At 43.1% G+C, this 24,184-nt stretch overlaps 1 protein-coding gene across 1 annotated transcript; it reads left to right on the top strand.

Moving 5' to 3' along the window:
- Window positions 1-826: 826 nt before the first annotated feature.
- LOC126541446 (nose resistant to fluoxetine protein 6-like) lies at window positions 827-23,794 on the top strand. Its single transcript, XM_055076233.2, has 11 exons — window positions 827-1,080; window positions 2,582-2,761; window positions 6,258-6,351; window positions 7,521-7,607; window positions 9,924-10,089; window positions 11,832-11,914; window positions 13,796-13,918; window positions 16,862-16,982; window positions 19,091-19,280; window positions 21,645-21,787; window positions 23,294-23,794. The coding sequence occupies exons 1-11, from the start codon at window positions 990-992 to the stop codon at window positions 23,507-23,509; spliced, it is 1,494 nt and encodes a 497-aa protein (XP_054932208.1). The 5' UTR covers window positions 827-989; the 3' UTR covers window positions 23,510-23,794.
- The last annotated feature ends 390 nt before the right edge of the window (window positions 23,795-24,184 follow it).

The raw sequence follows: 24,184 nt of genomic DNA, 5'->3' as shown, positions 1-24,184 counted from the left end.
AAATACATTGACTCTTTGGACAGTTTTGTTACTTCCGGTGCTTTAAAAGTACAAGTGCAGAAGAAGATTACAGATTTTTTTTCTAAGTGAGAAAGGCAGTATTATAACTGTTCTGAACATTGTACTTGTTGCTATGTACAAATTCCATTTCACACATTTCTAACACTATGGATGCCATGTCTCTTGCTCCATGAATTGCACTTTAAACTTTTGACTCTGTATGCCGTGTCTTATGTTTGTCCAGTAAATTTTCAGTTACGTAAAATATTTCCTTCGGTCCCATGAAGTTAACTCAAGTGAGAGTAACTGTATACGTATATTGAGGGTTCTGCGTAATAACAATGTATGGCTAAGTCCTTTCACATCATTACCTCAGGCATGTTAAACACATCTTTGTCTGAAAACGTGAAGGCGAAGGTCTCTCGTGGTATCTTTTCGCAATGCTTTATTGCCTTAAGTTTCTAGAGTTTCTAACAGTTCCCTGGGCGAAAAAAAATTCAGCATTCGGGGTCAACTCCCTTTGCAGCCCAAGCAATCTCTGAAGACACACTAAAGAGAGAACCTATTTTTTGCTCAAACAGTAAAGCTATCTTCTACAATACCAAAGGCGCCACTCTCGTCATGAGAGAAGGCTTGATATACCAGAAGACGCAATTTCTGTTATTGGGAAAGAAACTGCATGCAAAATTCAGTAGCATTTACTGTTGTCGCAGCAACCCGTGCAGGACAAGACGTATTGAAATCCCTGACGTCACTTTGACGTAAAGGCGTTAGGGCTCCGGCACAAAATTCAGACAACGAAAGCTCCGCTTCGATGGTTCTTTTTTTTTTTTGGTAATAAACTTCCTGCGATGAAATAAATAAGATTAGCATTTTTAATTACTAGTTTATCAGTACAAACTAATTACACATTCACTTTAGTGTCTTTCAGGATATACTGCGACGTACATATACACTATTTTTATTTCTATTGTTGTACGGTTTGCAGGATGTTTTTGTGCGTCCTTCTAGTCATCATTATTGCCGCTACGTTGACAGACCGTTTAATGAAGTTCAAGCCAAAACTCATGGAAAAGTACGGTACGTGTATTGCAATTGAGTACGTTTATTTGATGTTACGTGCTTCTATACTTTACAGAACTGAATATTTCCAAAAAACTATTTAATCTTCCTTTCTTCGTTTACTGTATTTTCGCACTTTCTTATGCTCCTGCATAGAAAATACACATGGCGAAAAACAGACCCTAAGCATCCTTTTTTGGTGCTTAATATTATTTAGTGCAACATATAGGCAAATAATCTGAGATTGACAAAGAAGCTCAAGAACAAGTTAAGTGCCGCGCAAAGAGTAATGGGAGGAAGAACGTTAAGCGTAGCATTAAGATACAAGAGAGCGGTGTGGGTCAATCAAACATGGAAAGTGAATATTCTAATTCACATTAAGGGGAAAAATTGGAGTTGGGCTGGCCATGTTGTGCGTAGGTTAAAAAACAGGTGGACCGTTAGGGTTACAGAATGGGGGCCACCTGTTTTTTAACCTACGCACAACATGGCCAGCCCAACTCCAATTTTTCTTTAGGGTTACAGAATGGGGGCCAAGAGAAGAGAAGCGCCGTCGATGACGGCAAAAGACAAGGTGCCGGCATGACATTAGGAAACTCGTAGGCGATACTTGGAATCAGTTGGCGCAGGACAGGGTAATTGGAGATCGCAGGGAGAGGCCTTTGTCCTACAGTGAGCATAAAATAGGCTGCAGCTGATGAACGGAGCACTTCGCGAAGAACACTATTTGGCACGAAGTAGGTTAACTGAAGTGTCGATAGACGACAATTTAAGAAAAAAAAAATGCGTTGCACGTAGGCTGATGTTCCTCCTGGCAAGTATTACTGGTTTCATTTCAATGCGCATTTAAGGTAACTAATTGTAAGTAAACTGGAATTTATTCAGCCATAGCAAACACTGACAAAGGAATCAATAACCTAATGGAATATGCAAACTACGAAACGTAAAATTGCAATATGTTCCTATATAGCCAGCAAGCAAAGAAAGAAGTACCACTAATTGACTAAATGCAAACATTGCTGGTTTCAATGTGCATAACTTAAAGATCAGCCACAAAAGGCAAAGATTACGGAATATGTGAAAAAGAAAGGACCACAGCAAAAACTCTTCTCTCTGATATCTACACCTCCATTTTATTCAGTTTTAGCTCTCACTGTGAAAAGTGGGGAGTTGTGGTGTATAGTTCAATCTCAGGAATGCTTAATTGCTTACGCTGTGAATGCGGTCAGGTGTGCTTTCGTGTGCCCTAGGCCATTCTATTCCTTTGTACCACAACATAGCAACATTCATTAATGCTAGGAAACTTGATTGTGATTCTGCTCCACTACTACATGTTCTATTAGCAAATGGTGAATTTTCATTAATATTGCAGTTGTGCGCGATAAGTTTGCGTAGGTTTTTTCATGTTCAAGCATTGCCCAGCTTTCTATCTTTCAAACGTACTGAGGTGCACACGTATTGCAGAATCAATTTCTCAACATTGACTTTTCGTAATCATTTTTTGGCACCTCCTTTCTAGGTGCGCTTGGTGATCTTGTGAAAGGTTTCTCCGCCACGTCAAACACGCGCATGTTGCTCAAAGTCGCCGAGAAGTCAAACACTGACCATAACGCCCTGCAGTTCCTGCACGGCATGAGGTTCTTCTCCATCGTCCACATAGTGTTTTGCCATTGCGGTCAAACGATGTCCGACAACTGGTGTGAGTAGATTACAAACATGCATCATTTTTTCCCCTGCTGTGCACGCTTGCATTTCGCAGCTTTCGGTTATAGTTTGGCTTAGAAATACAAAAAAGGATGTTAACTGGATGCTCAGTAGAATGCTGAAATAAGGTTTCGCACATTTGCACTTAGGAAACTACATTTGCCTTTCTTAGGGAAAAGCGGGGTAGGTTGTGAGCCAAGGAAAGACAAATATTCAGTGTTTGTGCTTCACCATTTACGCCGGGATGTTGTCGCGCATTCCATGGTATCCAGGTTCAGTATTAAACTAAATTTGCGTTCAAAGTGACGACAGTTTTTTTGTTATGCGCCAAATAGAGCGTCGAATAGTATCTTTCAAAATCTATAGCCGAAGCGGTATGTGGCGCGTGCATTCTGATACGGCATGGACACCCTTGCTTGTGTGTATGCGTTCCTTGTGTCTGCGCATCTCAGCTTATTGCAGTAAGGGTCGATTGGCCCTTACGGAATGATTATGTAGCAATGTAGGCGAAGTTTGTACTTCAAGTCACGAAGAAAAGCTGCGCACAGCTGCGCACAACTACTGATCACAATGCTAAAACACTACCAAAAATGGGGCCTAAACGATCTGCAATAATTGTGATGCACCCTACCTACGCGAACACATTCCTCATAAAAAGAGGTGGGGGTATCCTTGTGTCACCTCGTAAATCCGTTATTCACTGATATCGACATTGCAGTGCATGTCCACTCTCTTTGTGGTGGTGATTCGTGCAGAGTTAAGTAAAAAATAATGACACGTGCTGCACATCAATTCGGGTGCATTGTCGGTGGCGTGGCACCCGAGAACAGCTGTCGGCAGAAAGAACTTTCCGTTTGCGTCAAAAATTGTGGTCGCCGGAGCGTACACTACACCTGTCAAAACATCGCTCGAGCAGGAGCTGCACACAGGCCTAACACGGGAAAGGATCCCACTCGCACTTGGTGAACGTTCTCTATACCTCTGCTGTAAAGCAGGTCCGCTTGTTGGTTGTTGAAGTTCAAGCGATACGATTTCAAGTCACGTTTGTTGCTCTGCATAGTTCTTGGCACCGAACCGTAATTCACTCGCAAAGCTATCGTATATTTAGCTGAGTTCCGTTCGCCGGGAACAAGAAAGCTTCTAAACGCACATGTTTACTGCTTCAAGTAAGCACGTGCGGCAGCCATCAACTGTTGTTGGTACCACTTCCGGCTTTAATAACTTCTCAAGAAATCGATACAACCATTCAAAAAACTGTTGCAGGAAGACTTGAAGGCAATCTGCAAGGGTCCGCTAATATCATTGCGGTGATTTTAATAGCACGATGGCCATAGTTACTCACATAAATTTTGAAAAGTTTGCTTCCTTGACTTCTAACTCTTCGTGACTTCTTGCAATAGAATTGTTTGTGCAAACTTCAGCCGAAAATTTCCTGCCTGACATTTATCAGATTGCTTTAGCCTTGCTGGTAATTCTTTTCAATCCCAGTGCATAATCTTCTGCAGTAACGGAATGATTCTAAAATCTTTGTTATTACCAGCAATGGTCAAGTCAGTCCTAGTGTATATCGTCAATAATAAGCACGTTAGATTTATTTATTGCGCTGACAATTTCGCAGTAGGGTTTGTAGAATGTATAAGTTTGAAATGCTGGTGATTGCATTTGGGATCTGGCGTTTGATGGAAATGCACACGAATGAAACTTAAAGGATACCCCAGTGTGGCGTCAAGAAGGCTGTAAAAGTCATTCCGAATAAAGGGGCATGTTCTACGTAAACTATTACTAAGGCGGCTAAGGGTCACAGTCCAGAGAGCCGTCTCGTGATATCTATAGGAAGCTTGTAATACTAAGGGTCACAGTCTAGAGAGCCATCTCGGGATATCTGTAGGAAACTTCTAATACAAGCTGCTCATTTCCCTCTGCTTTGTATGCAACAGTGGCCAAAATGCGGGTCTCTCATGTATTTGCGAGCTACGCAGGCACGTTATTTAGAAACACTTTATTTCGTCACAAGGTTCTCATGTCTCGGATCATGCTTGCACGTGAGAGTTTGAAGATCTTATACTCGCTGCGAACAAATCCGCGTGACGTTGTTTTCCACCACAACTATTTACCGTGTGACGTGTCTGATAAAAAAAAAATGGGCAACCGCAAAGCTTGCCCAATAAAAAAAATGTTTCAACTAGAATGAGGCGTTTCTTCATTGATGTTTTCTTAAAGGGACACTGACAAAGAAATTTTCAATCCAACTTTTTTTTTGTTGCTTTATACGATAGCTCCTGACCCCGTAACTATGGTGTCATGGCAAAATTCCTTGAACAGGGAAAGAAATCACCAGTGGTGTCCTCCTTTAAGGCGAATGTTTCAAAATGGGCGCCAAACCAAGAAATCAATGCAGCTTTTTGGCGTAGGGCTTGCGTACAAGTTATTCTAGTGCGTCGGGAAAATCAGAGCTGCTGGTACCAAACCGCTGACGTATGCACGGGTGAACCTAGCGCAGTGGTCGGAAGCCGTACAGTGATTACGTCTCGCCGGAAGCTGTACTCATGCCACATAAGCAATTGTTTCGTCTTTCACAATACGCTTTGCCGCATTCCACACAGGGTAAGCTAAGGCCGCGATTTTGTAGTAATTCCTTGTGCTCGATTATGTGCCGCTTTTATCGTGTACTGGCGATACTGGCGTGTACTGATGCACTGGCGGCTGATATTATTGATAACGCGGGCGTAGAGTCGTTCCGACCGCTGACGTGGCGTGAGGAATACCATCGAAAAAGACAGCGCTACAACATAACGGCGCAGGTGCCCTGCTGCGGTTGTTCTCTGAACTCGTGCCTCATAAACGTTATGGGGAAATGGCAGTCGGTTCTGTTTGAACGCGCAGCGCCCTTCATGCTTCTCACCTTTACTTCTCTATCATTCCTTCCTCCAAAAAGTTCCGACGTGGCGTTCACAATGTGGCTTCCACTACAGCACCGACCCACACATCAGTGACCATCACGTGACCCCCCCCTCTCCCAACCCGGAATTGTCCTGACACACGCAGATTACTTGTAAACGAAGGAATCCTACGCCAGAGAATTTCGACGTGATCACAATAAAATACGTTATAATTTATTGCTCATTGAACGTTCGAGGAATCGAAGAGTCATATACCGCGATTATGGAGTCGGCGGCTATCTAAAAGAGCTAGAGAAGCGAGACAAACATTTTGTGCCAGTTCCCTTTTCACTCCTTAAAAAGCAATACTACGAGTGGAAAAAAATAAAACGGATTCGATTCATGTTAACGCATTCCTTAAGAGGCAAGCTGCGCAGGGCCACTTCCATTCTGCTGGAAATTCTCAAGGGAATAGATTCAAATGCCTTCTATCAGTAGGAATGTCTATGCTTCTATGCTACCATTCCCTCAGCACTGAACGTCGCCGCAAATGAATAGTGTATTGCCCTATTGCATGTAGTGGTGACGCTAAACTTTTATCTCATTTTTTAGCACGTTACCTCAATTTGCTCATCGCCTCTGACGAATGGTCATTCATGTTCATAAGCGCTGGGTTTAGCAGCGTTGGAACGTTCTTTTTCCTCAGGTAGGTGAGTCAAACCATCTAAAATTCCGAAATGTTGCTGTAGAGAAGTAATATTATTATACTGAATTACAATACAACCATGTGGGTGAGCCATTTTCTGTATGCGACGGGTTTTGTAGAGCCACATTTGTAGAGACAGAGTGAAATGGAAAATTTATTTATTTATTTCAAAATTTAAGAAATATGGGTAAAATAAAAAGCATGGGGGCCCTAATAGGTTTCTGATATATCATAAAATAAACACAGCGGTTTGTGTTCGGTTATTCAGAAGACAAATAAGTGACACGGATAATTACAAATGCACGCTTAGTGTGGTCCTCGCAGTCCTGTCTTCGTTTTTATCTCCAACCTAGTTTCGGTGTGACGTGCATGCTTCCGCGATAGCACCACCACCTCACAGCAAAAAAAAAAAAAAAAAAAAACCCTGCTATACATCTACTGCAGCTGGTATAAAGTCGCAAGAGTGGCTCTTGTGCCAATGCACGAAGATTGTAACGGAGAATCACCCCAGTAGTGATCCGCAGAGTACAGGCGTCACCCCTTCGATCGGCGGATGCGCCGATCGAAGGGGTAGAATTACATGTAGTTAGAATAACTACATGTAGAATTACATGTAGTTAGGCCGAGAGACTGCGGGAAATTCAGGCCACCAACACTACATAATTCTCGCTTTTTTGTTTGTTTCTGGCTTACCAGCCATGCTCCTACGGTATAGTTATTTGGTTCTTGATACACACAAGTTACAGATAGAGCTTAAATTATTGTTTCTGTATAGTGCATCTTTAAAGACGTGCAAGCTGCAGATAAATAAGAAAGCTGCTGCGCAAGTGACTGCAATGGTTTGTATACGCGCTGCAATGGGACATCTGAAAAAAGAGATAATGTTCCAAAGATGTGGATAAAAAGCTGTATGTATCCGCATTTGCATATTGTCTGATTGTCGGGGACAGTGGAGAATGCGGATTGCACAGCCTGTATACACATTATTGGTACCATACAGATTTCCTCTCTCTTTCTTTAAGTACGTCACAATGGGTTACAATGACCTGGGTGGGCCTGAATAAATTAACTGCAAAATAAGCAACTGGCTCTCGTTTGCGTTTATTAGTTAATGTCGAGGTTTTCATATTCTTGATTGCTGATATCGCGTTTTTCGAATTCTGTTGCAGTGGATTTTTCTTGTGCCTCACTGTCGGCAGGGAGAAGAGAGGAGGGCCCATCGTTTTCATCATAGGCGTGATACGACGACTTATCAGGTGACCTGCACAGTGGTTGGCTTTACTAGAGATAGAAAGATACTAGCAACTGTGACCATGGTGTACTGATCGAGTAGAAACAGTAACGCAGAAACCACGAATTCTTTTTAAAGTGTTTTTGCTAAGTTTGTTAGCGCCATGCTCCGCCCCGATGCTCAGCGAAAGCCGGGATGCACCTGGGCAGAACGCTTAGCTATTAGCGGGATGGAGAAACGAAAGCAACTTTGCAATCAACGATGACAGGAAAGCATGATGGCTTTTATCCAAGCAGCAGCTGCTCGCGTCACCGTGAAGTGGACGATGCTCTTGCATTGCGTGCTACAATCACAACACCGATGCTGTGCAGTGTGTTTTTCGCTTACCATTGTATCTCTTTAACGGCAGCGTTTGCGAAACACACTGTCTCCTCTGTTGATATTACACGAGGCGCTTAAAGTTCCTAAGCGTAGTTCCACATGTCATTGGCAAGGTGCCGCCAGATATGTCGCGTCAGATGAAGCTCCAAATCCAAATGCTCTAAATCCTAAGCACGCTTCTGCTTGTTTACTACTTTGGTGTTTATATCTGTCGAGTTCACAAAATAACGTAATCATGAACTGCATGTAAATAGGCATTTACAAATATTAATCGCCTGAAATAATCAATATTTTCCTCAGTACGGCCAGGCCATCTGGTTGCATTTCTGTTGTTTCTTGATAAGGGCTGTATGTGCAGTCTCCAGCACACGACATTAGTCGATCGTGAACGACAGCGCGCACACTCTCACAGTTTGGCCTTATTTTGCGCATCAAAACAAACAAGCAAAACCAGGCCACAATACGAGTATGAGTATGAGTATGCTTTGGTATGAGAGAGCACTCTCCGCCGGCACGCATGGTTCGCGGTTATCGATGGTACACGTACCTTACTTCCCCTGCGGCTCTTGTACAAAATACCATAATATCGGTACAAGAGCAGACGCCCTGAGACCAAGTGCCCATCCTGCTGAAGATAGCAGGATCCCGCTGGCGAATAGCCCCAGCGCAGAGAACAGGCCACGATGGGAGCGTCTGCTGGTCGGCGTCTGGCATGGCGGAAGGGAGCGTCCAAGTGCGGAGTTCCAGGATGGGAGAGGTTAAATGGACCAAGCAAGTCCACCAATTATAAAGGAGGTTTATTACACGACGGGCGGATGACGGGTAGAGCGCTTCACCGAGCACAGCCTCTTAGCTCGAACATCTGCGGCCTGCGATGCTATTGGCAATCCCGCTACCTACGTCCAGGTGTTCTTCGTTATAATATCAGCTTTGTCCTCGCTCCTCATCCCTTTTCATTCAACGCAAACCGTATTTGCTTGGTAAATCTCTCTCAAAAGCTGTATACAATCGCCGCCAAAGCCTTCCCCTTCCAGAATATCTTACAAAATGTTGTGGTTTGCGTTGTCATACACTCCTCTAATGTCTAAAAGGCCGCATATAACGGTCTCCTTTATGCTCTGGATACTTCAGTACACTGAGTAAGGAGAAATAAGTTATCATTCGGATGCCTGACCATTCTGAAGCCAGTCTGAAGTTCTCCCAAAATGCCATTATTTCATGCCCATGCTTGTACCTTTAATTCAATTGCCTGCGTTGCTACCCTGTATATTACCGATCTAATGGTCGACGGTCTACATGAGTTAATTCTATCTTTCTCTATCTTCTGTCTCCCGAGTATGGCGTGGTGATTTTCTCGCGATCGCTTTCGGCGCGACGGGCTTGGCAACGAAAATTTCGGTTCAAGTAGCATGACGTCATGAAGCACAGAGCGCAGGGCTGCTATCTAGGAGGCGCTGGTTTATTGCAGTGGGTAACGCATTTGACTTTTGAACCGGTGGTCGTAGGTTCGAAGCTCACTACCGCTCACGCGCTCACATTTTTCTTTGAAACTTATTGTATTTTCAACGCAAATATTCCTTTTTAGCAATTACCAAGGCGCACTTAGAACGCAGGCGATAGCTTGCGCGCACAAATAACGGGCCGATAACATAGGCTTCCGGACAGCGAGTCTGACATGCCCTCGTGGCGATGTCCTCTCCCCTCGCGGAACTCCTGGTTCTCTAACACAACAGTAGGTGTTCGCTTTCGCCCGCTCTGTTCCGTTCAGGCGCGCTCATGACGTGGCCTCACAGCCAATAGAAATTGAGGCGCGCTTATTCGCTTGTCCAAACGACAGACGCAGGCTCTCACTAAATGGACCGTTTAACGTTTTCGCATCAAAAGCGCGGTCGAAGTATGTCTACCGCTACCAATTACCTCAATACCCCCTCCCCTCTTTTCTTTGTTTCACTACCTGCAGAACTGCCATTCCACTATTCTTCATCATCATGTGCTTATACTTGATGCCACGCTTCGTTTTCGGACCGGACACCAAGGCTTTTTTCCTCAAGCTACACAAGGATGTCGCCAGTCACTGGTGGCACCTGCTTCTGATGATCAGGAATTTCGTTGAGATCAGTGCATGGGTGAGGCATGCTATGTGTTTCACTGCTTTGCTTACGAGTGCCACTTCAGTCTTGGAATCTTTGTTGCCGTTATAATGTGTGTTTCATTTATAAGAGCGCCAGGTGTACATGGGGCTGTTCATGTTAAACTGCTAAGTCGTTCACTCTAGAATTGCGCACAGGAGCCTATGTTAATTATTCCACTTGCTAGTATTATGCTCAGAAGCCTAATCAAGAATAATTACGAACGGGAAGGGGGTGTTGTATGTGGTGATGTTGCTGAAACGTTTCCCATTACCGCCGTTGCGACGGAACGATTAACCATATGTCACACAGCTACGGCAGAAGCGCAGTGTTCGCCGTAGCCGCTCTAGATGGCATCACCCTTCCATTGCAGTGAAATCGAGATATTGTCACATGGTAGTGACTGTGAAGAAAGCAGCCAAACTGAGAAAGGGGATATTAGCGTTTTATTGGGCGAACTTGTGCCCTCAAAAACAGGCTACACTCAAAGAACGGCGACAGCGGCGAACACAGTCGGCGATCGTCGAAAATCTGATCAGTGGGAGAAGCGCGTCAGCTTTTATACAGCAGTTGCCAAATGTTCAAGACTAATCGCTGGGACCCGCGTGTCTTCCACAAAGTTCTACGCCATTCGCGTCACGCGATGAAATAAGATAACACAAGGTGCGGCGACAACAGACAGTGGATAGAAGCATCGACAACATTCGAGAAAGTTGCGATACATGCAGGCGCGTCCCGCGCTGTGCGATAACATTTGTTAGGTGGTGAACCGAGGTCGCGCGATAAAGATACGCAACTGCACGTGTCACTATTTTGTCTGGCATCGTGACACACGGTACCCACTTTCACTTACGTGTGCATGAAACTAAAAAAAAAAATTAAATTATGGGGTTTTACGTGCTAAAACCACTTTCTGATTATGAGGCACGCCGTAGTGGAGGACTCCGGAAATTTCGACCACCTGGGGTTCTTTAACGTGCACCTAAATCTAAGTACACGGGTGTTTTCGCATTTCGCCCCCATCGAAATGCGGCCGACGTGGCCAGGATTTGTTTCCGCGACCTTGTGCTCAGCAGCCTAACACCATAGCCACTGAGCAACCACGGCGGGTGTGCATGAAACTGCTACAATGTTCAGAAACGCGGTATTGTGCTGAACTCATTGGATAATGCTTCTGCTCTGAGCAAGTTGCCGGCGCGTACGGACGAGCGGTAGAGCAGTAAATGCCGTGTATGCCTGGCGCTCGTATTTATGTATCACACAGTATTTATCCTGGTACCGCAAGTTAGAGTGCCAGCCCTACGATCTCTTTTTTAATGCTGAATGAAGCAACGGTCATACGTTCAGATGTATGTGAGTGAGGTTGTTATTTTCGCAGTCTCAACTCAGAACCTCTGGCCAAGAGAGCGTAAGCTGGGAGACTTTCAGGGCTGCAGACGTTATTTTGTTGACAAAAATTAGGGTGTTCTATAATGTGTATATTGTAACAAACCTAACTAAATATACAAAACATTTTTTTCCCGTTGTGAAATGGACCACATTACTGATGCATGACAATTCAGACACAGCTAGGAAGAAAGAAAATAGAATTTGTCGAGAAGAAAAGATAAAAAAATATGTTCCGCAGTTTCAGCTTTTGCATGTGCGGTACGCGCACAAGTATTAGCGTAGTAACGTTGCGAAAAATTTAGCGACTGAAGTGAATCTGCTGCAATGAACGAACTTCTTCGTGATTACAGGATATGCTTCCGCACACGTGGTATCTGTCCACGGATTTCCAGCTCTTTACCACATCTCTTGTGATACTGCTAGTTTTCAAAAGGTGAGTCATATACATGCCGACCACGAGCTGTGCCCCACTAAATAGACAGGCTGTGCTGCCAACTCTCTTTGGTAGTCAGCGCTCCTCCCACACTCATAGGAGTACTGAAAGGACATACTCTGTCTCTGAATTTATTGCATGAGATCAAGATCTTGGACGTAAGAACCATATAAAGATACTCGCAAGCCTCAAAGCGGAAGCGTAAATCACTGTAATAGCTTTTTCACAAATCAGCCTCGATTGCATCTACTAGGAGGTGCAGCTATCACAACATCGACGCAGGAGTCAGTCACTTGGAAACAGAACATCGCCGCGTTTCAGCCCTCGCTCTCTAGTGGGCCACACTGCTAGATTGAACTACGAAAAGCCCGAGCGAGATGGAGCGAATTCCAAAACGTCGGGACTTTCTGCTTCCTCGTGACAAACGTCCGAGTATGACGTCATGAGGAACGCTTCTCCTTAAAAGACGCCCCAAAAAGTGGCTCACAGAAACAAATGGTGTATAATAAATGTTGTAAGGCGCTATATTTGCCTAAAAGCCAATATTTTTTTCTGGGCTTTCAAGGTCCAAGATGTTCCTCTAACGCAAGAAAAGATTTCTACTCCAGAATGTCTCAACAGTGACAACTTATAACTCCTTTTCTTAGAAGTATCGTGCATTCCAATTGGTTGCGTTCGCTCTGCTGGAACATTCCGTCTGCCGAACGAGCGTTCTGCGCCCGTGAGTACAAGGAAAGCCTGGGCAAAGTAGTCGAACTTGCGAGAACCTGCTATTCTCCTCAAGAGAGGCCACAACACTTCCTTCTTTGTTAGGGTTAATTTGAGAATGTGGATAAATGTGAAAGAAGACACAAAAAAAATGGTAGTTGCGCTAAAAATTTTGAAGCACTCACAGCAAATAGCAAAGTGTAAAGTTTCTCCTGAAGTCCTTTGGAGGGGTGGGAGGGGAAGAGGTGTTTTAACTTACGTGGACGCGAATATACACAGATACGACATAAGCGGGTGGCGCGGAAATTTTTGGCGCCCTTAAATGCTTTGGATGGTAAAGCGTTAGATACCTTAAAATACCTGTAAAGGAATCACACAAGCACCATTGCGTTCGAGTAAAAGCGGCGTCGGTGAAATCACATCAGTTTCAGATTGTGACCACTGACACTGTTTTACAGTTTTTTATAGTCTAAGAATATTTAGTAGAAGAAGCATTCGCTGTGAGTTTCTTATGAGTTTTGTCTGCGCGCTGCAATTCTTAAAGAAATTCTAAGGAGTAAATCAGTGAGGGATATAATCTCGGTTTGAGCCACTTTGGCGGTTGAATAGCACCGCGTGTTCTCGGCATATACGGCATGGATAAAAAATGTTGCATACATATACATAAATATGTGCTAAATATCGCGGTTATGGCGGTGCTGACGCAGGCGGCAACAACTCGCCTGGAGTGTCTACATAATTGCTATCGTAATGAAATCTACGCAATCAATCAGCCATTAGAACTGAACACAAACGAACACATTTAGCACGCATTGAAATATGGTAAAATTGGTAATAACATCAACGGTGAAAAAAGACGAACTGACTATTTTATTCTAAGCAGCTCCTTCGTTGTTTGTCTTGTGTTTTTGGGAAAAGTGTTTGTTTTCTTAACACGTCGCGAACAACTAACGACCGAGAGACGACGCATGAAAAGCGTCAACAGGAGGTCTGTGTGCTTTTGTGCATATATAAAGTTGTCTTTTTTTGTGTGGACGTTATATCGGCCTCTGTTAGGAGAATTATTCTTTTACCAAAGGGCTCACTTTCATGCATAACTGTAGGAAAGAGTTCCTTATCAAGCCTCGTGCAATTTCTTTTTCTTGATACCTATGGTATAATTTCTCTGTCCAGTCGGAAAATGCTGGCCGTGGGGGCATTCATTCTGTTATCCTTCCTGGGCTGCGCCATCGGAACATGGGTAGTGGCCAGTTCTGACTTGCTGCCTTTCATGGTCTTTCCCGGGCCAGTTCTACAGTAAGTGTTGAAGAAAACAAAGTGCGCATTTGGGAAACAGAACAGCCTCAGGTCGAAAGCATGCCGTTGCCTCCTACGCACTTATAGCCACGGTTATTACGTCAGTGAGATCAAGTATTTCTTGAGTGCGTGAGTAGCGCACATTTTAGTTCATGCATGCCAAAGACGACGTACGATGCGGCTTTTTATAACCGTGGGTGAGCTTCCAAGTTTAAATTTTGAAACGATGAGAACTATCAGAGATGCACATTGCTTAGGCTGCTGCGATGGGAGTGCCTAAATTATGAAATGTTTATTGCCAACAATGAGTTGATAAAATGTAACTAGTTTGAATTCGTAACAGTTACGAAAAGGGTTGTCTACATTTACGCATTTTCGCCGTGAGTCTCTCCTGAAGGCCTTAGACAATTCCTACGTATTAGTTGACATGTTATGTATTGATATCGCCAGCACGCCTACCTCACAGAGTACAATGATTTTGAAGAGACATAGTTGAGACACTGAGTGCATTCGCAACGCAATTCCGCCTTAGCGCGAGGACAAAGGTGTGGAATGTTTCAGGGTAATACTGCAACATTAAAATGATTGGCGTTTGTTTAGACGCTTTATTCTAGAGAAGATGCAAAATAATACTGACGTGCTTATTATATCCGTACCTATATAACGGCGCAGTGGCCAATTAGAAGGCGCCGCATAGATCACCTCCATTACGTGCAGTAGAACGCGGGACAACAAAATTACACAGATATGATATTAAACGCGCCGAACAGGCGCTAGCAAACCGAAATATAAGCGACAACATTCCTAAACGTGTTTTCGGCGCTTTCCTAGTTCAGTGAAGTGTCAACACATAAAATTGTATTTACGAATTACACTTAACATAAAAGGCAGGGGACCAGTTTGTGTGGATGGTCTCAATAAAGCTTCAGGTTACAGCAAAAAAAAAAAAATACACAGGAACGAAAATTAGTATTGCACGCACCTAGGCAAGCGACTTTACTTGTGCATCGCATACAGGATGCATGTCTGATGGTTTCTTTACAAGGAGCCATCTGTAACGCTTCTGCTGTGATTGTTTATGATGGCTATGGTTGTAGCCATCGGTTTTCTTTTTCAGCGAAGCTGTATGCGGCTAGTGCGCCTGGATTATTTCGCGTCCATCGACAGAAGACTACCAACATCAGCGGCTCAAACCCCCCTAAGTTTAAAGCAAAAAAATGCTATGGCTCCTACCAGCGTCAAGCAGAGAAACCACCACTTGGAAAAGAAAATCGAACAGTGCATAGATTCTTTAGAGTCACACTTACAGCATACAGAACGGCATACGTATCAATAAAGAACAAGTTGAAAGCAAGCATCCGAAACACATATTAAATGGTAAGGTGCTCGTGATAGCTATGCAAAGCAAGTAGCATACGTTTCCAGGTAAATATTACTGTGGCGGAAGCTGCCGCGGGGACGCCAGCTGGCGACGTGGGGTTTGAGGTCCTCAGCCTTTCGTATATAAATTAACCAGCCTAGCAACTGATTTCGATATTGTTCCAGCACCGCTATGGGCGGCGGTGTGCTGTGAAAATTGGCATTGTTCCCATTCCTACCGTTACTCTATAATATCCCTACTACCATTACGCTAAAGCAATAAATCATTAGATAGCCTACATAAACAGTTCAAGCGGTTATATTCAACAGCTTCGCTGGATCCATTTTTGCAGGGCCGGGATGGCTAGCTTTCTTTTTTTTTTCATTTCCGTTTCTTTCGGAACCTTAACTTCGAGAGCTGAAAGGGGCACTAAAGACAAAAAGTTCTCTTGTGTTAGTAAAAGGTCACCTACGACACCCAAAGCTCCCCTCTCACTCCAAGCGTCTTAACGCTTGCCAAGCCAAAAAAGGTGACAGAAAACAAACAAACAAACAAACAAACAAAGAAACAAAAAGGCAGACAGGTACACAGCGTTCAAGTTCTCGTACCTGCTCGTCGAGAGGTCGTAAATTTTAACGGCATCTTCTGGGGCCAACTTAATTGTTTAGGGGCAAAATGGAGACGACGATTAACCCTAAGATGCTCACACAGTTCTACGTCCAAGAAAGCTGCAAGAAATTGTTGAAATTTATTTGTTTTCATGAGGGAGCGCACTGATTTATTCGCCATAGGTCTGTTAAACTATCTACAGCTGAAGCTTCACTCTAGCATACAAATAAAACAGTTATAGGCATTGCATCAAGTCTCCTGCGCTTAAATGAGCATCTTGAGGCACAAACTCAGCGCAGCACATGCAATACGTAGCGAATCACAGGGTTAAACGTGCCATGTTTCGGAAACTTTTACTGACCCGACGCGACAGAAAATACAAACGTATACTTTTAAGGAAAACACGGGTAAGGTGAGAGATGGAAATTCAAGACCATGAGCAAAGCGATAACAACGTAAAAGTGGGAGCCATCGTTTTAACAAGTGGACTTGACTTTTTTCGAGGGGACAGAAGATTTTTCGCCTTGAAGACAAGTACTTTTGTCGAAACGTTGACTCCCGCTTTCAGATTGTCCTAGTTTTGCTCAAAAGTATACTGTTGAACTTTGTTACGTTACGATGAGATACCGGCACAGGGTTTTGAGCACGCTAATCAAGAAATGGAACTATTCAGTTTCTTTTCTCGTAAATAAGCAATTACAGCAATATTACCGAAATAAATGCTTTAAAAGAACATTTATCAGTCTAACTTGATTGAAAGTTTCTCTTTAGTGTTCCTTTAAGGTACCGAAAGTAATACTCATGAAAACCACCTCTGTTATAGGATTTTTCAGAAGTGAATTGTGCTTTAGGATGTCAGGCGTATTGCGGCCTGCATCACTGAACAAAAAAAAAATCGGAACACTTCTTGCCTAAAGTATGACAATGCAGCTATTACCTTTGTTGCTCTTAGATATTTTGTCACTTTTTTGCAGAGTGATGTCCAAAACTGTGAACGAATACTACCTCCGGCCATACTATCACGCCGTGTGCTACTTCAGCGGGTGTTTGACATACCTTGTTATCGAAGACTTCAGGCAGCGAAAAATTAGCAAGGTAATTTATGAACCAACGAGGTCGTTCAGTTATTCATAACTCTGACATTACTCAGATACATGCAAATACAGTACGTATAGCGAAATATTACGCATAAGTAATAATAATAATATTAAAAGGCATCGTACACCTGGGCGTTTGAGTAATGAATTCAATATCGTCATGACCTGTTGCTGCTTGGGATGGCCTTACTGCCGTTACTATGTTGTGAAAAATTAAAAAGCTTGCTTAAAAACTGGTAAATATATTGACGACCAGCAAGAACCGACCAACGAGTCCAATAATGTCCGCAATCAACACGTATTTTTTCAAGGTACCTTGCTTCCATGAAATGACATATAGCGGTGAATGCCGTATAAATTTGTCATGTTAATTAACATGACAACACCATGAGTGTTCTGTGGATTGAAATCATGCCAATTCTCGGAAGTATTACAGACAGCTTTGCAGCTTTATTTACTTCAGTCTTTAAAGCTGACAGACCAACAGAAAATAAGGAAATGAAGTAGACGAGCGTGCTTTTAGCATAAGAGAAAGCTCGATGTCCTTCCATTTTCCTGTACATCCATTGCTTTTTTTAATTACCCTGAAAAGCTGATGAACGTTCGTAACATTCCACATGAAAAGCCAATGCAATAACAATGCACTGCACCGTATATGTTTTCTGTGCATGTCTCCTTTCGTTTTCTTTTTGAACACATTAACCGGCGCGGCTTCAATGTAGGAACTCGCCACCACTTCAGTTAGTACTAATGTGATGCTGGTAGTCACATTCATGCAGCACACCATATCATTAACTCGACTATCGTGATAGTACGGGCTAAATTGCTGTCAATGCCTACTCATTACCTTATAAATTTAACAAAAACCACTAAGCGGAGGACAGGCGAATTTCGTTCATTCAGCGTTGGTAAAGTAGACTTGCCTTTCAGCCGAGAGCCTCAGCACAGGAGTCCTTTTCTGAGTACATGGAACAGGTGAAATCTTTTGGTCGGCATAACCTGCACTGAATGGGAGCAGGTTTCACGCCTATAAAAGAAAAAAGTTAGAATCTAAGGACCGTCGGAAGCAGATACTTTTTTTAAGCTGCCAATTGAGACAACTGCGCCTGCTGATACATCTAGAGGGCGCAAAGCTCATGCATTATTCAGTGATCTCAAGTATATCACCAATTTCTTGGTGCCACTTTTGAAAAACACCCGTAAACCCTCTAACAACGCCACACAAGCTGTGATATACTACATTGATTTTTTTTCTTTGTGCGTCCTACAAACGCACTTAGAGAACTACGATATCTGCTGTTGGTGGTGAGTTACAGATTTGTAAATATCATCATTTTTTATTGATCTCGGTCAATCTTTGCAGAAATATGAAGCCCAAATAATTATTCTATTTGGTTGCGGTAACTACAGCAGCTCTTTCATAGGCACAAATTTCATTGAAATCACCTCAGCATGGTCGCTTTATGACAGCGTTTAAGTATTTTACATGCATTTGACTAGGAAAGGACTGGTACTAGGGATTCCTTTCCAATTTGAAAGCCTTATATTCTAACAAAATGTTGCATAATAGATAAGGGTGAAGTGATGGAACACGCGTTTGTAGAAAATGCTCCTAAAACACACTTTGACAAACACAGAGGAAATAATGTGAAAGTTAGACAAAGACACTGACGCCATACATGCTGTTTCTGATAATAAATAAACATTGAAATATGCAATTACATAGTCACCAACAGAATGCGCCGATTAACATTATATGTAAATATGCACGCTATCGTCATTTATAATTTGCGATTTTAACACGCGGTCTTGTAAATGCGGGAAAATGTAATAAGAACGCGGTGACTTAGATTCCATTGGGTCGAGAAGCGCGTGAAAGCGCGGTGGGTAATAGTGCTAGTAAGTAAGGAAGTATTTGAATTACTGTCCCTTTCAAAAATGGGGTGTCGTACGTTCGCAGTGGCCTTCTATTCGAGTTCGTGCCCAGGACGACTGCGGAGAGAATAGGCAGAAGGTTTTATTTGCTAATACTCTCATAAAGCCATGACCACTAAAAGGTTCAGTTAATGCTGTTTCACTGACTCATCAATTTTTTTTTCTTTTCAGACCGTTCAGGCGACAGGCTGGTGCGTGTATGTGAGCTGCGCCTTGCTCTGCATTTTCATGAAGCTCGCCTGGTACCGCAGCCCCGACCCCACGTCAGAGGCAGTAAAGCTGCTCGCGGCATTTTTTGATCGGATCCTGTGGTCGGTGTCCCTCATTTGGATCACATTGGCCTGCGCTTCTGGACGAGGTGGTGAGGCTGCTCGAATAGTATCTTCTTCGGTTGCTGTTCATCACCTCTAATACTTTATTGGCACAATGACGTCACAGTCATACCATCAATGAACTTATAATGTAGTATGGGTCAAAAATTTTTTTTAATATCTAGCATGAGTTCATTGGATACCCAAGCATCCCGAAATGCGCATTCATCCTGCTAAACTCCTGACTGTATAGACTAACATCCCAGAATTGAAACCTTATAAAATTACCACATGCTCCACATCCTTTAAACTGATTCAGTAATTAACGTGATTCAGTATGAGGCAGAGAACAGGTCTACTGAAGTAGGCAGCCGGCATCCGTCATATATCTTACCACATACTCCAGCACATGTCTTCTATACGTGCTTTATGTATGGGCTACACGGTTGGCCAAAGACACACTGACCTCGCGACAATATTCTGTGGCAAAAATGATCACACCTCTGTTATCCTTTCAAGAATACAGAGTCGAAGAACCTCCAATCACCGCTTCGCACGTGCACATAATAGTGACAATAGGCGTTTAGTAACGCAGAGGAAGGCACAAAATAATTACATGCAAATTTCTCGCTGTTTAATATGCTGGGCCGTTTGCTGCGTGACTTGGGCCGCAATACCTAAAGAAATTTAGTTCAGCGTTGTACTTTTTCGCGCTTCCTCAGTAGTCAAAGCAGAACACTCTGCCTTTCTGAGTACATGGATCGACCCTCCGTGAGCGGTCGATGATCTGAAAAAAAAAAAGAATGGAGAAAAATAATCATTTGATTGTATCAGTTTAGAAAAACACAGACGAGACCTTTAGAGCATCATATTTTCCATGTGATTACACTAACACTTAGTATTGCGTCAGATTCTCGAGAATGATCACTTTCAGCTATGCAGCTTGGCAACGACACCAAACGATACAATGACTCTCACGGAAGAAAGCGGAAGTGGAGCTTACACGCATAAAAAAAAATTGAATTGTCTTAGCCATGACGAGGCATTAAATTCCCCACTGACCTGTCTCGGTAATATTTTTTTCACTACTACTATAAAGTCGAGCATTTCATGTGTGCTAATTATCACAGTCAGCACAGCCACCTTCATTTAGTTCGCACGAAGGCTGGGACGTTAGCTGGCGCAGAACTGCAAGTATACTCGCACGTGGTATTTAGTTAGTACGGCACAAGCTTTGTGCTTATCGCGCATGTTCCTGGTTATGATAGATATGATAGGAGCAATTAACACAAATGCTTGAATAAGGCCAATTGGGTACTTGCGGGAATTGTTTTCTTGTCTTGAAGCTGAAGCACGTGAATGCGATGAACCGAAAACTAGAGCCGAAACAGTGGCTGTGCATACCTCTCAGCTGTTTGAATCAATCAAGCTGTCGTGTTTCACTAAAACATTCTCAATGGCGATTATTGCTGGTGAATATCTTTTAGAATAAAATGGCTGATCTGTTTCAAATTGTGGAAGTAGATACGATACCTACCTTTTTTTAACACGCAGACGGTTACTTGTGCTAGATGAGTGAGGCAAAGGCCTTAATAAGATTGCGTCCAACTTTTGCCTTGCTTTGCGAGGGGTTACTCTTGAAATTGCCGCAAGGAAATGAAACATATATTGTCGTGGGGAGGGGTTTCGTGGCATAAGATTGTGCAGTTTTATATTAAAATGGCAAAAAGGTTAAGGTGTGTATTTGTATTTCGGCGATTGCTATAATTTCTATGGTATTACCGAACGGAAATATAGGGATTACATAAGTTCTCCTTTTATCTTTATTGCGGAGTGCGCATTCTAAAGTGTGGTCGAATACATTTAAAAGCAATGAGCAGATGTTGACGCCTGTGCATTGGCATCTCGAATACCCCTGTAGCAGCGAAGGGGCCGAGTCGTAACGAAGACGTTGGACTGTTTATTATAAACAGCCATGTGGTGATAATGACTCCTGAATTTCGCTGCCACTTGCACACGTGTGCCAGTTCTTTAATGATGGCTGAGTAAGCAAGTAGACAAGTCAGTGTTTGGTTAGCCCAAACGCTAAAGGTCACCTCTCGGGAAGGCGTTGGTCCAGGATTGAAATCTCGGACAAGGTAAAATTTTTACTGATGTTTCCTTTTGAGACACCCACATGTCCTTTCTTTCTAACTTCGTGCTACGTTCGGGTGGTTGACAGTTTTAGTCAGGGCTATTTGTCAAAACGTGAATTGTGGGAAAATCAGCTAGAAACACTGATTTTGCACTGTTGTTGAGCACTGTAACACAAATTATTTATATATATATATATATATATATATATATATATATATATATATATATATATATATATATATATGCGTGTGTGTGCTGTTCTACTCACTTCATTTCAGGGCTTGTCAGCAAGTTCCTGTCGTGCAATGTATTCGTGCCGCTGAGCAAACTCTCATTTGGTGTGTACCTGATCCATGTACCTTTCATCGAACTTTACCTACATGCCTCCAGGGAGCGCATATTCTGGTCAAAATTTAATATGGTAAGTTCCTATCGCAGGTACAAAGGTGCTGCCTTGTTTGCTGTTACAAATTCCGTGCCGCACTAGTATGTGCGGGCATAATTGTCTCTTCGAGGGATATGAACCTTGGTCTGTACACTAGCCAGTAATCAGTCCTTCCTAGCATGGGACTTCAAAGCGCAGTCAAACTGACGGTGTGCTAGGCATGACATAAATCATCTGGTCAGATTTGGGCCTTTATATGTATGTGTGTGTTAGCGGATTGTTTTTTGTGCTGCGGCTGTGACTACTTGCAGTAGAACGCTTGGAAGGCGCCTTCGGGATGAAAATTTTGTACTCTAAAATGGGAATTGTGGCAGTATGAATTAATTTGTTGTAATCATGAAGTCGAGATAACCAGGGCTCAGCTTGGAAGGTGCCCACTAAGGTGACCTCCAGTATCAGATTATTCGTAATGTGATAATTTATGGAAGAAACTTGAGCATCTTTCAGGCATCGCCCTATTTCAACGTTTCTAAAGTTTGCTGAGATATATATGCATGACAGTTTGGATCAACATAAGAGGTCTTGGACTGCGGAATGGTCTACAAGCACGAAGCACAGCCCTGAAAATTTTAGCGTGTTTATTAACAATCAGTCGTGTGGTTGAGTATTGATTGACGTCAATACTTGCTTGTCTGTGCGCTCTACATCTTATTCTTCCGTTCCTTTGCTTGCTAGCTTGATATATTCATTCTTTTTGTACATATTTCGAAGTAGGTACGGGTTGTCTTCTTATATTTATCGGAATTGCCAGTATATCAACGTTTCGAATATATTTGTGATTGATTATCATTTTCTACATTCCAGTGCTTCTTTCTCGGCGTGTTGCTCTTTAGCAGTAAACTTATGAGAAGATTTTACAATTTCGGATCTGAAGAAGTGTGACGGCATTAAATGTGCCGCACTGTTCGCATGGGGCTTATTATTATTCTGTGAAGCGCATATTGTGGTATAGTAGGTTAAAAAATAACGTTTCCGATATCGAGTAATAACTAACCAAATAAACGGTAAGCTAGACCATGCGCCATGTTTAGGCACATGTTGATGCCTACATTTTGTTCCTTGAACCTGTAATATTGGAAATCTCTGATAGGATTGTCACGGGTCCTTGACGCCGAGTAATCTAGCCCATAGTACAATGCAAATTTTGCATACGAGTACCTGACAACAGAACTGCCCTAGCAGCACTCTCGACGAGGGATCAGCAGTTCCACTGGTTATTTTTATTGCGCGCAAGTAAAAATCACAATCCTGTTCCCTGTCCTACTATTTTTCACGAAATGTGCTTCAGTCAAAGTGTATCGCGGGAGCGCATGACATGCACTCTCAAGATAGTTTAATTTCCTGCGTTCTCGCACGTCTGAAGACACAAAATATCGCTTATGCACTGCGCCTTTTATTGGTTCTAGGATGCAGGAAATTTGGAGTCGTTAATATATAAGACTTCCAGGTGCGCACTTTCACGTACTGCCATTTTTTTTCCAGGTCACGCTATTATTCGCGATTCTTGCGTGGAGCTACCTGCTGGCCTACTTGACTTTCCTCGCGTGTGAAGCTCCAACAGGTGCTCTGGACAAATTCATTTTCACCAGACTTATCGGTGGAGGCGCAAATTCGAGGAAGCGGCATCCAACGCAGCAGAATGCCAGCGATGCGAAGCCCCATATAAATGTAGACGACGGTGTGTCGTCCCGATGTTAATTCGGCAGCTAGCCGCGTGCTCTGTGTGTCATCGTTCTTCCATGCGGCGTCGATTGTGGACCTTCAGAACGCTCAGCGGAAGCATCTCGTGGCGAAAACGGTGCAACGGTGGCTGTGCTATTGTGCGCAAGTGAATGCCATGAAGATATGGTGGTGTCGTTTGCATTGGTGAAAGCTGGCCGATTACAACTTTTCAGGGTTGAAAGGCCTGGAAACCAACTCTGTTCTTTATATTCACACCTACGTTAAACTCAGAAATCATCTCATTAAACAAACGCCTAACGAGTTTGAAGGAAGTCTGGTGCACCTAAGAAAGGAAGGTGGATGCTAACAACAGTACTAAGTAGGATATGCATTGAAAGGCTCACAGTTTCTACGAAAATGGTGTGGCGATTGTGCGGTGTGTGCCAGAGAACCGTGGCACCTTTATTGAAGGCCCGGATTCCTAATTTAAAACCTGTGCTCGGCGTTGCAAAGTGCAACTGACGGTGGAACGGAGACGGCCGCAATCAATTGCACAAGATATATATATATATATATATATATATATATATATATATATATATATATATATATCTTGCGGCTGGTGGATGGGAAAGGGGCGCTGCGGCAGCTCAGCTGGTCAGAACATGGCGCGCGCAATGCGAAGACATGGGAGCGTTCCCCATCTGCGGC

The sequence above is a fragment of the Dermacentor andersoni genome, chromosome 3 (genome assembly GCF_023375885.2).
Source record: "Dermacentor andersoni chromosome 3, qqDerAnde1_hic_scaffold, whole genome shotgun sequence".
NCBI lineage: Eukaryota > Metazoa > Arthropoda > Arachnida > Ixodida > Ixodidae > Dermacentor > Dermacentor andersoni.
Note: the sequence above shows the minus strand (reverse complement) of the source record. Positions and strands in the feature narration are given on the sequence as shown.

Excerpts from the sequence above, each read along its gene's own strand:
- LOC126541446 (XM_055076233.2), top strand. The coding sequence starts at position 990 with ATGTTTTTGTGCGTCCTTCTAGTCATCATTATTGCCGCTACGTTGACA. Across the intron at positions 16,983-19,090 it reads GGCAGCGAAAAATTAGCAAG|ACCGTTCAGGCGACAGGCTG; the intron begins GTAATTTATGAA and ends TTTTCTTTTCAG. Across the intron at positions 19,281-21,644 it reads CTGCGCTTCTGGACGAGGTG|GGCTTGTCAGCAAGTTCCTG; the intron begins GTGAGGCTGCTC and ends ACTTCATTTCAG.